At 39.2% G+C, this 19,511-nt stretch overlaps 1 protein-coding gene across 1 annotated transcript in view; it reads right to left on the bottom strand.

Annotated features, from left to right (window-relative positions):
- PKHD1 (PKHD1 ciliary IPT domain containing fibrocystin/polyductin) overlaps positions 1-19,511 on the bottom strand; it is a 426,879-nt gene that overhangs the window by 217,953 nt on the left and 189,415 nt on the right. The window contains exons 43-46 of the mRNA XM_060110064.1: positions 11,880-11,992; positions 10,307-10,412; positions 8,192-8,326; positions 2,216-2,351 (exon numbers count right to left, since the gene is read on the bottom strand). Coding sequence (XP_059966047.1) covers positions 2,216-2,351; positions 8,192-8,326; positions 10,307-10,412; positions 11,880-11,992 — 490 coding nt within the window. The remainder of the gene's footprint in view (positions 1-2,215; positions 2,352-8,191; positions 8,327-10,306; positions 10,413-11,879; positions 11,993-19,511) is intronic.

Below are 19,511 nucleotides of genomic sequence, written 5' to 3'. Positions count from 1 at the left end.
CTCTGTGCAGCCAAAAAAAAAAAGGTATCCAACCCCAAATGCCATAGTGCCAAGGGTGAGGAATTGTGGTCTAGTGGGAAATGATGACACAGAACATTAATTGACTAATTATTAAGTGCTGTGGGTTAGTCTCTCCATCTTTCTGCTCTAGTTCTTCTACAGCAAACCTAACCCCACTTTTTATGAGATTTATACTTTAAACATTTACCCTCAAACGCAATATTCAATCAATCACGTGGGTAAATAGTAACAGTAATATATTTTTCAAATATTAGCTCTAGGGCTACACTTCTTAGCAGGCTTTCCCTCATACCACCTCCATGTGATTCATTGTCATTCTGCTGCCAGTCCAGTTGCCCAGGAAGAAATGATGGCAGTGGTCTTCTAATACTCACCTTCCTGTCATTAAAATTTAAAAATTCAGTACACATCTCTTAGTATATATGCTACCATATTACTGTATTATATACCTTGTAAAGTATACCAAAAAAGGAAAATTTTTAAATAAAATATTGATACAAAGAGAGGCCCTAATGCCTTCATTCTCATCCCAGTAGAGTCCATGTACTGAACTGTCACACATTCAAGATGCCACGATTCCACCTCTGGCAGCTTCTGTAGTTCATCTAATACCACAAGCAGCTGTACAATTCAGTTATATTGGATTTCTTTGCAATTCCCCAACCATAACTTGCTCTTTGGAATTTTTTTGCATATGCTGTTTCTAATACGTAGAAACTTTTCTCTGCCTATTCCTCCTTGCAAACTTCTCTTCACCTTTCTAAATCCTGCTCAAGGCACTCTATGATGAAATCTTACCTGACCCCTTTCCTCGCTCCCCTCACTGACCTTGCTCAATCTTCTAGTACTGGACTCACCACACTCTTACAATCACTGGCTTAGACATTTATTTTTGTGCCTAGATGGAGAGACGTTGGAAGACAAGAACTATGTGTTTTTCGTCTCTGTACTGCCCAGTTCCTTAAACAGAACCTGGACTAGACAATTTTTAAACAAATGAAAGAGATGGCTCTGCCAAGACCATCCAGTGGGAAGAGATTAGAGCTCATAAGGAGCAGTGTGCTTTTTTTCAGTGTCTTATGAATGATATGAAACAGCGAAGCTATTAAATGACTGAGGAATTATGATTTGAAGTGATTGCTATAAGGCATTCTTTATTCTTATTATTATTTCTACAATCTTAAACTCAGATGCCACCCAAATAAAAACAATATTTGGCTCTGCCTATGGGGGGGACAGAAAAAAGCACAGTGGAAACTTGCTGATTATTCATTTAATTAAAAAAACAAACAATTATCTAAATTGGTGATTCAAACCACAAGAGCACATTTACTTGAATCACTTGATTTGTCTGCTTACAATGATCAAATCAACTAGATTGCTTTCTGCTTCTTTTCACCTTGGCCCATGAATTCTCCAAGGTATTTCTCACTGCCTCTGAGATGTGGTTAACAAGTGGACAAGAATTCCTATGGTGCATACAACAAGTCTTGGGCTGTTGCAAACATAAAGTACCTGAAACTCTGGCTCTTTCAGGAAAGCTTGCATGTGTGTTAGTTTATATCCATATGTCTATCCATCCAGTGCCATTCATTGATATAATCAATGAACCTACTGGGCAACAGGCTACTAGTTACTAATGATAAAACTCTGAGCAAAAGAGATGTGATCAGATATAGAGAACAAACTGGTGGCTAGGTTGGGGCAAGATGCGGGAGTGGCTCAAGAGGGACAAACTACTATGTATAAAATAAATAAGCTACAAGGATATATTGTAGAGCCCAGGGAATATAGCCAATATTTCATAATAACTTTAAATGGAGTATAATCCATAAAACTATTGAATCACTATGTTGTACACCTGAAACTAACTGTAAATCAACTATACTTCAATAAAAGAGAGAGAGAAAGATGTGATTCCTGCCTTTATGAAGCTCAGAGTCCAGCAGAGACATGGCACCATAGTCATAGAGTGTGATAGGCACCATATAGGGAAAGACTGGGGAGCTGCAGGAGCCACACTGGGAGCACCTGGCCTCCTCTAGAACTTCTTTTAGGATATTTGAGCAGCAGTTTCAACTAATGCAATCCTATAACTAAAAGAAACAATGAATCACAATGGCTTTTGCCACTATTTATCACATTTATATGAGTACTTGCCTTATTCACTATCTATCTTATCTACTCAACTTACCCTGTCCTCGGGAACAGCCTGAACAGGTCCTGATGGCCACACAGTCAATGAGATCAAAATTCACAAACGTTGTGTTAGACACTGTCAGTTCCCACCTTTTGGGAGTTTTGATCCCAGCTGACATACACAGGCTTCCCTGTGATTTAGAAGGGGGAAAAAAAAGGAAGAAAAATAAGGGGACTGGCCACATGAAATACAATTTTAATACATGAATAAAAACAAGTGAGTAAAAAGACAAACTACAGACTGAGAAAAATATTTGCAAATCAAATAAATGACAAAGGATCACAATGAAATATGCTACACACCTGTTAGATGGCTAAATGAAAAAATAGTGACCGTACCAAGTGCTGATGAGGAAAAGAAATAAATGAACCTCTCATACATTGCTGGTGGAAATGTTAAATGGTACAACCACTTTGGAAAATAGTTTGGCACTTTCTAACAAAATTAAACATACTCTTAACAACTCTAACAACTCAACTCCTAAGTGTTTACCTTAGAGAAATGAAAACTTATGTTCATACAAAACCCTTACACAAATGGTTAAAACAGTTTTCTTTGTAGTCAATCACCAAATCTGGAAACAACTCAAATGTCCTTCAACAAATGAGTAGGTAAACCTCAAAAGGTTACATACTATCTTATTCCATTTATATGACTGTTGAAAAGAAAAAAACCATAGTGACAGAGAATACATTAGTGAGCTCCAAGGGGTTAGACATGAGAAGAGGATGTGGTTACAGAAACGGAGTCAGAAGGAGGTTTCTTCAGGCTGATGCAACTGTTCTGTATCTTGATTGTGGTGTTGGTAGTTACAGAAATCTACACATATGTTAAAATTCATAGAATTGTACATCAAAAAATCCATTTTACTGTATGTTAATATAAAAATAAATAGTAAAGAGTCTAAAAAGAAACAAAAACTGCTTCCAGGATTTTCCACAAAATCTCTTCAACAGACTCCATCTAATCAAGCTGTTAGTGCTTCACTGTTCCACTGCTAAAGATAATTGTCTGTCTGAGGATCACCAGAAATTGTCAAGGGTCCCCAGCATGGAAAGCAGTGATAAAAAGAAACAAACAGAAGAAAAGAAACCCAGTGGAGACAAAGCCAGTACAGAAATCAGAAGAAAACTTAAAAACTATCATTAATAACATCAGAGAAATAAGAATATCATGTGCATGAAACAAGAAGAAGCCTAAAAAGGAATTTTTCAGAAAAGAAAAAAAGAACAAAAACAAGAGAGCAGTAATAATAAATTCAATAGAAAAAAATGAAATAACTTAGAAAGTAGGATAAAAAGGCAGTGGGGCAGTGGGAAATCAGAGAGAAAATTAAGAAGATTAGATAAGTAATTTTGAGAGCCAATATCCGAATAATAATAATTTCAAGAAAAAGGAAAATATATAGGAGATAAGTATCAAAGAAATAAGTGAAGAAAACTTCCCAGAAGGAAAGGATATGATTTTCCACAGTGAAAAGTCCGGCCCAGAGCCTAATACAGTGGTTAGAAGAAAAAGCCACACAGCAAGGTACACCATATTGAAATTGCAAAATACCAGGGACAAGGGTGAGACCCTAAAAATCTCCAAAGAGGAAAAACTAATAGGTTACATATAAAAGACCTAGAATCAGAGTATCTAAAAACTCATTTCTTTTTGCAAAGTGATTCAGTATATATATATATGGTTTTTTAAATTATTTTCCATTATGGTTTATGACAGGATATTGAATATAGTTCTCTGTGCTATACAGTAAGACCTTGCTGTTTATCCATCCTATATATATATAATGGTTTGCACAGAGTATCTAAAAACTCTTTAACCTCAAGACTAGAAGCTAGAAGACAATGAGGAATTGCCTTCAAAATGTCAAGGCAAAATGAACTCCAACCTAGTAGTCTATAGCCACAACCTTCCAAGAAGGGGGTCTCCATTTGTAGGTCAAAATCTTTAACTTCCATAGACCCCCAGTTAGTTAAGAAAGTTACTGCAGGCTAATAAAATGAGAATTAAATCAGAAAGGAGGGAGACAGGGGAATCAGGAACAAGAGTTCCAATACTACAGAGACATGAAGAAAATCTCCAGAATGTTGGTCAAGAGAAATTCCAAGACCTAGCTAGGAAACCCTTTTCTCACACTGCTGGTACAAGTTTAAATACTTGTAATTGTTGTTTGTCGTTTGGCATCAGCCACTAAAGCTGAAGGGATATACTCTGAGCCAGCGATTTTACAATCTGGCACATGTTCAACAGAAATGCATGCTCGTGAACACCAAGAGACATACAGAAGATTGTTCATAACATCTTTCTCTGTAATAACCTAAAACTGGAAACAAGCAAATGTGCATCAACAGCAACATAGCTTTAAAAAATTGTGATAGAATCCATAAAATGGAATACTACGTAACAATGGGAAGAATAAATGATTGCAACATATAAAAACATGGATGAATCTCACAGACATAATGTTATGCCAAAGAAGCCAGGCACAGAAGAGTTACACGATTTATGATTCCATTTATATAAAGTTCAAAAACAGATTTGAAAGTAACCTATGTCTGAGAAGTCTGAATAATGGTTCTCCTTTGGCTTGGGGGCTGGGGGTTAACTGGGAGGGGGCATGAAGGGGTTTCTGAGGAACTGGTGATGTGTTATTTCTAGATCTGGGTGGTATGCACGTGGTTTTTGCTTTATAAAAATTCATTGAGCTCTTCACTTGTGATTTGTGCACTTTTCCCCATAAACATTATATTTCCATGAAACAATTTGTTTTAAAAGATGGGACAATACTAGAGAAAAGTAACGTATAAGACGGGAGGGTGAAGAAAGAAGTTAGAGAAGTTTAAGGTCCTTGCATGGCTCATGTAATTAAGTGTGGATGTAATTAAGACTTTGTGAAGACGAGCAGGTGTGTCACAAGTTTAAGTCCAACGTGAACAATCATAACAGAATGAATAACGTTCGAATGAGTAAATATAAAAAAGATATTATTCAATGCAGGACAAATCAAGTTCCGAAAGTAGAAAAAAAGAAACATAGAAAACGGGTTGCAAACTGAAAGCACGAAATAAGATGGTGGAAATAAATGCAAATATGTGGGAGACATCAGCATGTGGATGGTAACTGAAACCACTAGAGAAAATGAGATTTCTCCCAGGGAGAGCAAGTATATGGAGAGAAGAAGGGGCCCTACGATAGAATTTAGACAAACAAAAAGATGAAAGGTCTAAACTGGGGAAGAGAAATCCACAAGTGAAGATGAGGAGTAACCCTGAGACAAATAGGAGAAAGAATGAAGCATCCCCAACAGCATCTGTCTGAATAAGACATTTTTTTTAAGTAGTATCATCTGCTTGAATTAATTACAATAACAACAAAAAAGCAACCATCCTACAGTTACTTCCAAAAGTAGGATGACCATAATTTACATCCACATCAGGACATCTTGAAGAGTGTGAAAAGGGGTGCTAATTAGATGGAAGGCTAGGACCACACAACAAACAAAACCACACAACCAAACTAGCATGTATAGTGATGGTTAGCACACCTCTTTCTCTTGCATAATAAAGCCATCCTCATTGAAAATTATTCTACCCACCTCAGTAACAAGGTAATGTTGGGTATGAGGCATACACAAATATGCCTAAAGGAAAAAAAATCCATTTTTTCTTCCAGAGAAAACTTAGTTTTCTTCCAGAAACTAGTGTTTGTTTTAGAATAAGACTCACTGATAGCAGAAACTAACACAACATTGTAAAGCAATTATACTCCAATAAAGATGTTAAAAAAATTTTTTTAATAAAAATAAATTTTAAAAGACTCACTGATAATTGTGTCACCAATTATACGTAGGTGGAAGGTCTAAGAACAGTTAAGCCAAATTTTCTGAAAATTTTAATTCCTAAAGAAATGGCAGGTTTGAAAGAAAGAGGCTAAAATCAGATTTCCACAACCACAGAGAGGTTTGGCATCCTCCTTTTTAAAAAAAAAAACAATTAACACAGTTTTATACAGCAATAAAGTGGTTCCCAAATAAATCTGAACAATGTTGTGTTAACTAAAGATTCATAGATATTTTTCTTGTTTGTTTTTTGAACTCTAGAACTTTGCCAAGACTTTAAAGTGTTAATATGCAATGGAATTGCAGGGGATGGGAGGGATGGTAAACAGCATATCCTGTATGTAATTAACCTAAGAATCTTTCTTTTCTCAGAGCCTCTCTTGGGACCAGCCTTCAATGAAAAACACTTCAGAGAATACTGGAGTAGGCACTAATAAATGCTTATTGCCAAAGCCATTTTCCATATGTAATTAAACGAGTATTAGACCAGGCATGGGAAGATATCCAGGTGGTCCTAGCTCCACAATACTGGGCATGATTTTGGGCAATCATTTGACTTCCCAAAGCCTCCATTTCTTTATCTGTAAATTCAGGAGTTCTAACTAGACCAACTCTTAGGTAATATTTACCTCTAAAGTTGCATGGTTTTATGATTTGGATGCCTAACCAAGATCTAGACCTTTCCTAGAACAAGCTGTTTAACATTTTCCATCCAGGGACTTTGGTTCTGCACTTACTTGTTAGGAGACTCAGAAGCCCTCAGTTGCATTACCTTGCTGGTGAATCACACCCCGGGGTGAGATTATTTTTTGTTGTCTCATGATAAGCACCCTTTTGTCATAATCTATCTTTTAACTTATGTCACTCTCCCATTAATTATGATGTCTATTTAGCATCAGTTAGGATGTTGTGACATTAATTTGCCAGGACAGTTATTTACTCAGCTTGATGGGCATTTTGTTTTTAGCATCTGCTCTATGGTTATTTCGGAGAAATTTAAGGGCCTGGGTCAACCAGTATTACAGAATCTAAATCTGGGTCCCATGCTCTCTTGAAAACTATGCAACCTGAAAAGAAGAATAATCTCTCAAGGTGGTAATCCTTTCAGAGAAAAGGAAAAACTGGCAGGTATTTCCCTCCTTAAAAGAATGGTTCAGAAGAGAAGTAATGAAGGAAGTTGGAGAATTAAATATAGGAGAATGTAGCTTAGTAAGAAAATGATTTTTTTACTCTTAATGTTTGTATCTATAGCTATGAAATAGTCAAGGGAAGTTCGAAAGTCAATAATTATCATTTAAATATCAGCTGATCAAAGCATTCAGGAACAAACTAAAGAGAATGCTCTTTCCTTGGTCCCCAGAAGTACTCTAGGTCCCTTCCATCTATGATTATTCTGACAATGTGACACTAATATTCATGTAACTCCTTCAAGAAAAAGAACTTGGGGGACCCATTATAGGTCTGAAGCTAATGGCAGCCATGGACTTCCCTTGAGAACTAGTACTTCTTATCCAGGAAGTCCTCTAAGGCTCACCTACATTCTGGGCCCCTGGCCATGCAGTGGCAGGGAAGTCATCTATAGGTTGATGTTTATCATGTAGAAACCCACACTGAGGCAAGTATTAGGGAATCACATAAGAAACCCTAGTATATTAAGCAAACAATATAAATTATATCACCTCTTTTTCTGGGGCAGGGACCCTAAATAGAGTAAGAACCCTATGAACAAAATGTTGATGTCAAAACTCGGCAAACCACAGATGCACAAAGACGATATGGAATCACCTCATAATCCTTGTGAAGTTAGAGTAAATGACCCTAAAATTATTAGGCTTATTATTGAATTGTATGGACAATAATGCTAAATTGCAAACAAATAAGAGTTCTGCGAACCACTCAGGGTTTTTGTGATGTCCATGGACACATTACATGGAAATTTTGTGTATATTTGAATTTTATGATAAACATCACCACTGTTACAAATCAAAAGCGCCTCCCAATTTGACCAATTAAATACAAGATTTACTAAAGAATGCTATTTAAATTACATATCCTGGATTACCAGGGGACCCAACACATGTGATTCTGTTTTGATGGACAACATAAAAGAATCACACGAAGGCACTTACCTTGGGGGCAAAATGAGCAAGTAATAAGCTGTCAGTAACTGAAGTATTTGCATCACTTTCCAAGATGTCAATTCCAAAATCTCTGCATGCATAAACCTGGAAGTTTTTCAGGTGAAGATTGCTACTTCTAAAAATCTATAAAACAACAGCATATATTATGTCAAAGGTCTGAGGCTGGGGTTTTCTTGCAGACTTCTTGTAGCTTCTGTAATTATTGATGAAGTATAAACAAGCATGCTATACCATATTTAAGCAGCTTTTGTCCATCGATATCTGTGCGGGCATCCCAAAGTTGCCGTGAGGTCAGCACTAACTAGTGCTTTGGTAACATCCCCTCTGTACTTTTTATTTCTCCTCCTAACAACTGATGCATTAAAAGGTCAATGTGAATTCTTCGTGTACCTAAAGTAAACTTGCAGCTGTCAAGTAACACAAAATTAACGGAGAAAAACAGAGCATCCAAGAACTCCAGTACTTAACATTTTCCTCGGTGTTGTATATGTTTACTAATATTGTCCGAAAATTGTAAATATGAAATAAGTAATTCAGCATGACTACAGACTCAAAATATGTTATATGCATATATAATGATGACAGCTTGGGCTAGTGACCCTAAACAAGGATCAAGTATTAACAAAATGAGCTTGTTAGAGTTGAATCACACTAGCTTGGGGGACAGAGCCCTTGGTTTTTACCTAGCACTCATATTAACTAATTATGTGATCTTGGGCAAGACATTTAACTTTTCCTAGGCCTCAGCTCAACCACCCTGAAAATCAGGGTGCTGTTAGGACTACCAGTTAACCTTACATAGTCGCCTCTTTGTTTACTAAATAGGGTCATGCTTACATTCGTACCTTAAAGTGGGAGTTCCCTATTAATTAAGGCCAAGGAAGCCTTGATTTATCACAGTATAGTGCTTCTACTTGTCGATCAGTCTTTGTGCTTGAATTTTCAAGAACTGAATAGCTTGCATTTCCCACTATGTATGTGCTGACAGCTTTTATAAAATAATAGATCTTTGAAGACACGTTTATGTAAACAAAATAGTTACGATCTGAACTGATAACTTGACAACAGTTGTTACCTAATTACAGGCATCAGCCCTTCTGCAAGGCACGAATTGCTTCCCTGAAAAAGAGGGATTTGTCACCTCTATATTTATAATGCTTATGGGAAACAAAGTACTTTATCAAATTTAATGAGAAGAAAATGCTTAATACAATAGGGATTCTTCCTGTTAGCTAACCCAGTTTTGTATTTTGGGACTTTCCCAAATAGTTCTCCTTATGTTGGATAGGTGAAATAAATGCCTAACTTTCTTACTGTGACTTAATTATATGTTTTTATTCTATTTACTGAATGCCCTATAGATATATTTCTTCATCTGTGTATCTTAGGCTCCCTATTTCTACGTGGCAGAGACCAAATGTATGTAATTTTCTCTCTGTAGCACCAAATAGTGACCCTGGATAATTTTTATATGGTGCTGGTAATAGTGAGCATACAAAGCTTTCTTATAAGACATCACTGAAATAATGAAAATTAAATGGATAACATGAACATTGTTTCCTTTCAAGGAAAATAGGAGAAAACTTGGCTCATTGATGAAGGTAAGAATGCCACCTTGAGCTGGAATTTTTGTGTATCAGTGATGAACAGAACTTTTCCTTACAATGGAAACATGTACTATTCAGGATATTAGGGTATCAAATGCACAACTTTTGGAGTCTGGATTCTGCACCTGGTTTTGCTGCTAACAAACTCTGTGACCTTTGGCAAGTCCCTTTACTTTCTGAACCTTAATTTTTTCTCTCTAAATAGGCATGTGAGGGGAAGAACAGATGACCCCTATGATCTTTCTTGGTTGCAAATCTCTTCGATTCTGTTGTTCCCTATTAGAGCTGCTGGAAAATCGCCATACAGGCAATGAACTAACCTTGGCTTACTGACTAGGAATCTGTTCATGCAACAACTATTTCACACACACCTATGATGCTGTTGGCTCCTTAAAGCTGTGAGAATATCGCAAGGCTCCCCCAACAGCAAATCATCCCCCTTTAAGTAGAGATGTACAATAAATCACCACAAGAACAAAAAACTAAAGAAACATACCTGGGCACCACCTGCACTTCCCCAAACCGTGAAATTTTGGAACAGGGTGGGACCAGTGACATTATCCCAAGTTGGCTGAAACTTAGGGTATACAAAGAGGCCACACCTAGGAAGAAAGATAAAGAGTGAAATTCAGCCAATTTCTGCATTCCAAATGTCTCACTTTTTCTCATTGGAAAATATAAAACTAAAGGTACTGAATAAGGGAGAGTGAAGAGGAGACCTGTGAGCCTTCTCTCTGACTGTCACTGCCTATCCCTCAGCCTTTCCCTTCTGTCACCCTCTGTGACCTGCTCCTGCATCTCAACAAGACACAGATTGCCATGGTCCCATTCCATTCTCTCAGCCCTTCTAGAGTCATCCCCTTCCTAGGAGCCTGGATCCCCCTGCCTAGCCCTTCAGAACACGAGCCTCACTCTTCCATCAGTCCATTCTAGATCCATCCCTTGGCTGCAACAGCAGATATCAGCCCCTGTAATCCCTGCAACTTTTGTGCTTCTCCCTGAAATGCCTTAGCATTGTGCTATTTTGGATACCTTCTCCCCTCACATCCCAGGGCTGCTGAGAGCTGCTAGATAAAAGACTTCATAATCTTAATAATAATTTCATGACACATGTACTAATTCTAGCCTCAGCTGGCACTTCAACATGGCGGAGCAATGGTGCTTAATCCTTATTCCACGCTCCTTATCATTTCCCATCATTGCAGTATTATTTCACTATTATTAACATAACTACTATCAGAATTATTTATATCGAGGAATTCCCCAGCAGTCCAGTGGTTAGGTCTCCATACTTTCACTGTTGAGGGTGTGGGTTCAATCCCTGGTCGGGGAACTAAGATCTCGCATGCCGCATTGCATGGCCAAAAAAATAATAATAATAAATAAATAAACTGTTTAATAGAATTATTTATATCAATTATTGAGTTCCTACCATATTCGAGATGTTCTCTTAGGTGCGTTATAGAAGTCATCTCTAATTTTCACATCAAACTTTCACTAGAGATCTGTCCCTATTTCACAAATAAAGGATCTAACTCTTAAAAAAAAAAAAAAAAAGGCAGTTTACTCAAAGTCCAGATTTGAATCGGGGCCTGACTGATTCTGAAGTTCACATTTTTCCCATGTTCCCACCATGTTTCCCAGTCCTTGCTCTTAGCAGACGACCTTATCCTCTAAATAGCAAAGACTTTGAACGAGCTCCTCTCATCTCAGTGTGCAAGTCACAGGCAAAGAGCCTCTTCTCCAAACTTCATCTGCCCACTCAACTCCTGAGCTCAGGCACTCTGGCTTCCCAGGTGCCCCCAGTCTGTTGGGAGTTTAATTCATCTCTCTATTGAATTCTCCTCTGGCCACAAAAGGTGCCCTCTGTCCTATGCCCCTTCAAGTGACCTCTCTCTCTTTCCCTTCCCTTCACCACCAAATTTATTATCCAAGATGCTCACTCAGACACATCATTAAATTTCACATGGATGCCAAGCATTACACAACCCTCTCTGTGAGTGTTGTGCAAAAAAATGTTAAACCATAAGGCTTACACCCAAAATGTAGATGAACTTCCCCCAAGTTACCTCGTACAAGAATGTGCACTGTTCCGGGTAAAGGAAAGAAGTGGAGCTTGGGATGTTTGGTTGGTCACAAGGTGAAAAAAGTAGCCATAGCCAGCAGCACACACCCTGTTTCCCTATGGAAATTAAGGATAGTTAAATCATAGTCAGTCCATTACAATAAGGCTGCTGGAAAGAAACACTCTTCTATGTGCTCATTCTGCTTTTTCACTTACTTGCTGCCAAGGTATATTGATATACCTTGGTTCAAAAATACGCTCATTCCAATAAAGAAGATGTGGTATGTGTATATACAGATATATAGAGATACACACACACACACACACACACACACACACACACACTGGAATATTACTCAGCCATTGAAAAGAATGGAATAATGCCATTTGCAACAGCATGGATGGATGGACCTAGGGATTATCATACTAAGTGAAGTAAGTCAGATAGAGAAAGACAAACACCATATGATATCACTTATATGTGGAATCTAAAATACAACACAAATGAACATATCTACAAAACAGAAACAGACTCACGGACATAGAGAACACACTTGTGGTTGCCAAGGGGTGGGGGAGCGGGAAGGATTAGGAGTCTGGGATTAGCTGATGCAAACTATTATACATAAAATGGATAAACAACAAGGCCCTACTGTATAGCACAGAAAACTATATTCAGTATCCTGTGATAAACCATAATGGAAAAGAATATGAAAAAGAATATACATATGTGTAACTGAGTCACTGTGATGTACAGCAGAAATTAAACACAACATTGTAAATCTAAAAATATATATATATGCTCATTCCTCTTCCTCCAGGCAGTTCAATTTGACTGTACTTTGTCCACCTCGATAGCTGGCATCTCATGTTAAAACGTCCTTGTAAATTTCCACAGTGAGAAGCTTACTTGTGTCACTTCATACAAGCTCTCCTCTTTAGTGTGTAAAAAATACTTGGGAGCAAAGTCGTCCCTAAAGCCAAGTCTCCACAGAGTGTTCTCTCTGATCCTTTGAACAGAAGAAAAAAAATTGAGATTATCTGCAATGGTTATTTAATATCAGTGCAGATGTTAAGGGATATGCACGTTGGGATGAGACACAGAAAATGGTTAGAACTGAAAGAGGAAGTTCTGACCCACTCAAGGACAGAGCTCTTCCTCCCAGCCTTTTAGAGAGCTCGAGGAGTTTATTATACTACACTGTGAGTAAGGATTAAGACCAAAGACCGCAATCACACCCTTTGAATCATAGCTGTTCTCTGTTTATCCTTAGGTTAGCAAACTCATTTCATCCCATAGCTTCAGCCATTCTAGACTAATATTTAATTGGCTTTAATTCTTAAATGAAAGGACTTTAGGTATTATTAAAGTCAGCCCTCTGAACTTGGGTGACCCACTGACAGTCATTATATAGCAGTACTCCCTACAGAAGGGGATTTTTAAAAGTCTATTCCTCTCTGGGAGTGCCACATGTTCCACACGCATGTGCGCACACACATACACACAAACACACACACATATGCACAAGCACACAGAAGCAAGCAAAGTCAGTATGGAAGAAAAACTGAAATAGGATGTTTTAAAACAAACAATACTCAACTCCTGGCTTACGTGAGAATAGGAACCAGTACCCCAGCACCTGGAGGTCGTCAGCCTCTGGGGAAGTATGAATGAGGGCAAGAGTTGACACTGAAATGGGAGGCCTGGCCAGCAGGCAGCAGCTGGGACCTGGCCAGGGGAGCCAGCGCTTGCTGACACAACCACAGGTACCGTTTCCTGAACATCAGCCGTTAGTTCACTGTGGGCACTGAAGGCTCTCTTACCCTGGGTATCTGTAATCCACCAGCCATGCCTCCTCTTTCACTCCATTACAGATCACCTTCTTTCTTTGTGCACTAGTGGCCCATTCTTTATTGCACTTCATTCTTTTGGATTCTAAGCATTTCTCCAATTTTCTGAGGCCACTTAAAATTCCAATCACGTGTCTTACCACATACTAAAAGTGACTTTTGGACATCATTGAATATGAAGCTGAATCACTATTCAAGATGTTAACATGACTTCAGGACACCTGGGCCATCTCTAGGACCCCAGTTATCTTGGGGTGGCAGAGTCTGGAGCTGTGGTTGTCAGCCAGGGATGATATTGTTCCCCAGAGAGCATCTGGAAATCTCTGGAGACTGTTTTCATTGTCACACTCAGAGGGAGAGGGGTTTTACTAGTATTAAGTGGATAGAGACCAGGGATGCTGTTATATAGAGGATAGCCTCTCACAAATGTGAGAGGTCCCAAATGTTAATACAAGCACGGTTAAAAAAAAAAAAAAAAAAGTCTAAAGTCTTCACTTGTTCTTGAAGTAACCCATACCCACTTTCCAGTATCCCATCTCCAAATTTTGATGGAAAGACCAACCTAAACATAAAAACATGGTTAATTACAATAAGAATACTTTGACAGTTTTTACTGGGAGGGTATTTATATCTTTTTAAACAACCAAATCTGCCACTAGACACTCCCCCAGTAAGAACACTTACTGGCATTGGATCAGTTATCTCAATTCTTCCCTCATGCTAGAAAACAAGACTTGCACTTATGATCCTCAGTTTTGGAATAATCACTGTCATTGGGCTGGTAAACACAAGCATCCAATAGAAGCACCAAATACAAGTGCCCTCATAGAAACACAAGCAAGTAATATGGCTGTTGATTCTGTTATGATTATACCACTGGAACCTTCCTCGGGGAAGCACATATGGAGCTCCACCTTCCACACAGCCGGCGTTGAGTGGTTGTGTCTCTACCACCCCCATGAGCCATGAGAAAGGCCATGAGTATATAAGAATTGAGGGTTAGGGAATGGGGGCTTCTGAAACACCCACCTTTTCTGCAAGTATACAAACAATAAGAAAGGTGCACTGGGACTTCCCCGGCGGTCCTGTGGTTAGGTCTCTGCACTTCTACTGCAGGGGGTTTGGGTTCAATCCCTGGTCAGGGCACTAAGATCCCACATTCCTCGCAGCACAGCCAAAAAAAAAAAAAAGAAAGGTGCACTAGAGGCTAGAAATGATCATCTCACTTGGACGTACACCTCTATTTCATTACCAACAAGATGCTAAACCCTTACCATGACTCCATGAGGAAGGGAAAGATTCAAACATATGCAGAATATATTTCAAGGACTTCATCCTCATTCATCACCTTGGCCATACAGGTGCTCAGAGAGCATGTATTTTGAATGAATGAACAGATTTGTTGAATCATCTTCCCTGGTGTCAACAGTATTTTTGGAGCATCTGGGTGGTCATATATAAATGCTTTCCAAGTGCATTTATAGTTGGGCAGGATATTGCAACTTCGGTCTTCTGTTAGCCAATAAGGCTCACTTTTCTTTTAAAAGAAGCACTTGAACAGTCAGATGACATTACTTTCCAGCTCTTTTTACTCTGCATTCCAGTTGGGTATGCTACAAACGATTTGTGAGCAGAAACCACATATGTATGCAGGCAGCTGGCGGCTTGTGGGGAAGGGTTTAAGGCAAGCAGGGAATTTTGTGTGGAAATCAATTCTTTGCGGAAGTCAATGTATTATGGACATTCAAGCAAGAGAAATTCCAGAGAGAAATTAACTGCCCAAGTAAGCCAGTTCCTTGTGGTGTGCATCTGTAGTCACTAAAAAAAAAAATGAGTTAACCCTTCAGGCAGCTCTTAAATATACATTAGCTATTGAGTGGAGAGAGCTAGAGAGCTGAAATCGGCCTTTAAACACAGAATTCCTTACAAAATTGATTCACGAACCAGAACAAATTCCCCTCAAATTAAATGGATGTTTTCAAAGGGCTGGTCTTCAGGGGGTTTCTGTTGGCTGTTCTAAACAGGGGTCTGGTCGTGGGAAATGTCCAATGCCCACAGACACATGGGATATTCTGGAGCTCTGGGAGTGAACAGTCTCTCAGTGATGGAGAGCAAAGACCTTCCAGCCTGAGGTCAACACAGGGTATGTCTCCTGGAAAGACGAAGCCTCTGGACAGATAAGAAACACCCATAAAGGAGTCAGAGACTCAGATGCTGGAGTGCGGTGGGGAGACAGCCTGGAAATGAAGTGCTCCGGACACTGCAAGGTGATGCATGCAAAGCCTGGCAAAGCCTATCTAAGGAGTATACAAAGGAATATTCCAAGTTCCTTGTACATTCAGATGGGAATATCATGTTGAGTCCTCACTAGCAAGAAGGCACAAAGCTCAGGTTTTGCTTCTCAGAAAAACTGCCCTGGACCTGGCTCAGCAGCAGCCTGGGCAGGGAGGCAGGCAGACCACTTGTGGCTATGAAAACTAAAAAGGAATATCGCACTTGAAATCCCCTTATACCAAGCAGGGTTGGGTTGAGGGTGAGTGAACTGTAAAGATGGCTTCCTGGGAGCCCAGGTGAATTCCATGCACTGGGCAGAGCATTCGGTCCTACGCTCTGTGTCCAAGCATTCCAGGAACAATGTACAACCACAAATAACTGCAGAGACTTAATTAAGGATCAGCTCCGTTTCTTCCTGTCTACCTGCCAGGCCAGAGATTTTAAAGTCAACTTCTGTATGTAGGAGAGAGGGTTTAGGCTTTCTGGATTGGTTGCCCAGCCACTAGGATTAGGTCACCTTCAAGTGTAAATAAGGGCTTTCATTTACATAACAGTCTTGTCCCCATGTCCATTTCCAGGTTTTGCCATTGCTCTATGGCGATGGTTATGGTTATGTTACCATTGGGGGAAGCTGGGGGAAGGACACACAGGAAATCTCTGTTCTATTTTTGCAACTTCTGAGTCTAAAATTATTTCAAAATTAAAAGTTTAAAAAAGAAAGAGCCTAATGAATCACAGTAATACAGTGGCTTTAAAAAAATGTTTTGCCAAACTGCAAGGAAACTGAAAAGCAAGGTGGGTAAAGGGGTCACAAAAACTGACCACATGCAAGGCTTGGCTCCATCCTCTTAAGGGGCAGTCAGCTCTGAACCACTCACAGATCAGAACATAAACGCCATGCCTCGTGAGACAGTTCCTCACAATATAAGGGATATCTCTCTCTTGAGCATCAGAACAACACTGGAAGAGGACAGGTTTCACACACACACACGCACACACACGCACACACACACACCCCTCACCACTACCACTGCCACCCTTATCGTTGTTATTGTAGCCTCATTATCACTTTGGGATAAAAATATATTTCTAAAATATATTTTTCAAAGCACTCTGTGTATCATCCACATAGGACACACCTAATAAACACTAGCTTACTGTTTGCCCACTGACTGAAATGACCTTCGGTGGCACTAAGAGAAGCTCCTACTTTTTAGGTTCTGACATATACTCCCAGCCACACCTACATCCTTGGTTGTGGCACACTCCAGACAATAGACTATGAAAGAGACAGCACAGTGGAACCCCAGTGGCGCAGCTGCAAAATTGGAGAGGACTGTGCAAAATTTAACACTGAGAGGTGAATTCCACAGGATCTAAATGCTGACACAGATGAAACATCTTACTTGTCAGTCATCAAAATGATTGCGGGATCTTGGAATCTATTTTTATTTTCCTTTTTCTTCCCCCTATTCTTTGATTATGGAATTATACCTACAGCCATTCATTCATTATATTTCATTAATTATTACTGAGCAACTATTACATTTCAGATGCTGTGCTAAGGTCTAAAAGTTAATAAGCTAATGAAAAGAGAACTACAGAATTTTAAGATCATTGAAGATGAAAATGTCAGGGATTTACCTAATGAATATACTTAATGAATTTACATTACCAGCTTAAACTAAAATCTCATTCTCCAAACACATGCATTGTATTATTTTTCAATTTTGTAAAGTGGATATAAGAGGAAGAAAGTAAATGGATGGAAAGGGAAGGCATCTAGCAGAGAACAAACAATTTGTTTGTTTGCTCAAATTTTTCAAATTTGCTCAATTTTTCAAATTTGAGCTCAAATTTGCTCAAATTTTTCATTGCTTTCTAGGCACTGTTCTGCAGGTCAATCTGCAAAGTGACCTATAAGTTTGTAGGTGGCTCTCTGGTTCTCTGCACCTATATAGCCAGCTCATTTCTTTTGTTTTGTTTTGCTTGTTTGTTTTGTGTTAGTTTCAGGTGTACAGCAAAGTGATTCAGTTATATATACATATATATATTTGTATGTGTATATATATACATATATATATATATATTTTCAGATTCTTTTCCATTATAGGTTATTGCAAGATACTGAATATAGTTCTCTGTGCTATACAGTAGGTCCTTGCTGTTTATCCACTTTATATATAGTAGCTGGTATCTGTTAATCCCAAACTCCTAATTTACCCCGCTCCCCCCTTTACCCCTTGGTAACCATAAGCTTGTTTTCTGTTTGTGAGGCTGTTTCTGTTTTGTAAGTAAGCTCTTCTGTATCATTTTTTTTAGATTCCACATATAAGTGATATCATATGGTATTTGTCTCTTTCTTTGACTTACTTCACCTTAGTATGATAATCTCTAGGTCCATTCATGTTGTTGCAAATGGTATTGTTTCATTCTTTTTATGGCTGAGTAATATTCCATTTATATATATATATATATATATATATATACCACATCTTGTTTATCCATTCATCTGTTGATAGACACTTAGGTCGCTTCCATGTCTTGGAAGCATTGCAAATAGTGCTGCTATGAACACTGAGGTGATGTATCTTTTCAAACTAGATATACGCCCAGGACTGGGATTGCTGGGTCATATGGTAACTCTATTTTTAGTTTTTAAAGGAGCCTACATACTGTTCTCTGTGGTAACTGCTTGTCAGCTCATTTCTTACTAGTCAAGTAGTAGCCAGAACACCCACCCAGGAGGCAATGAGCTACCCAGTGAAGCAAAGCCAGGCAGCACCTCTGACACTCAATGTGGGATTTAGATACATTCCAGCCTCCTGAAGGAAAATGACCTGGGCAACCCTGAGGGTCTACTACTTCAGAGTAGTCAAGATTATATTACCCAAGAAACTAGGCAAAAACATAACTCTTTAGTCCCCAAAGCTTGCTGGCATAATTGTGCAGCAAGCCCTGTGGTCACCAACGAGTTAAACGTCACTCTCATTGTTCTGCGTCTACAGGTTGGTTTCCTTCAATCCATGCACTGCTGCCTCCTGTCCTCACTGGCACATTAGCTGCCCCCATTAGGCACCGAAAATAGTGTGTAAGCACTGTGCTTGGAATAAAGGTAATTAAGAGTCTGGCGGGGGCTTCCAGGTGGCGCAGTGGTTGAGAATCCGCCCGCCGATGCAGGGGACACGGGTTCATGCCCCGGTCCGGGAAGATGCCACATGCCGCGGAGCGGCTGGGCCCGTGAGCCATGGCCGCTGAGCCTGCGCGTCCAGAGCCTGTGCTCCACAACGGAAGAGGCCACAACAGTGAGAGGCCCATGTACAGCAAAAAAAAAAAGAGTCTGGCAGAGGGTTGAGGAGATAACCATGACTTTTATTATGGGTTATTCAGCTGGGGGTAATTAAAAACAGATGATCAGAGAGGGAGAAGTTCCTTCTCTCTGGTCCTCAGAAACTTGGCATAACTGTCACGACACAGTAGGTATGTGGAGCCCAGTCCTGAAGACTGAGAC

The sequence above is a fragment of the Mesoplodon densirostris genome, chromosome 10, assembly GCF_025265405.1.
Source record: "Mesoplodon densirostris isolate mMesDen1 chromosome 10, mMesDen1 primary haplotype, whole genome shotgun sequence".
Taxonomy (NCBI): Eukaryota; Metazoa; Chordata; class Mammalia; order Artiodactyla; family Ziphiidae; genus Mesoplodon; species Mesoplodon densirostris.
This window is presented reverse-complemented; position numbering and strand designations above follow the sequence as displayed.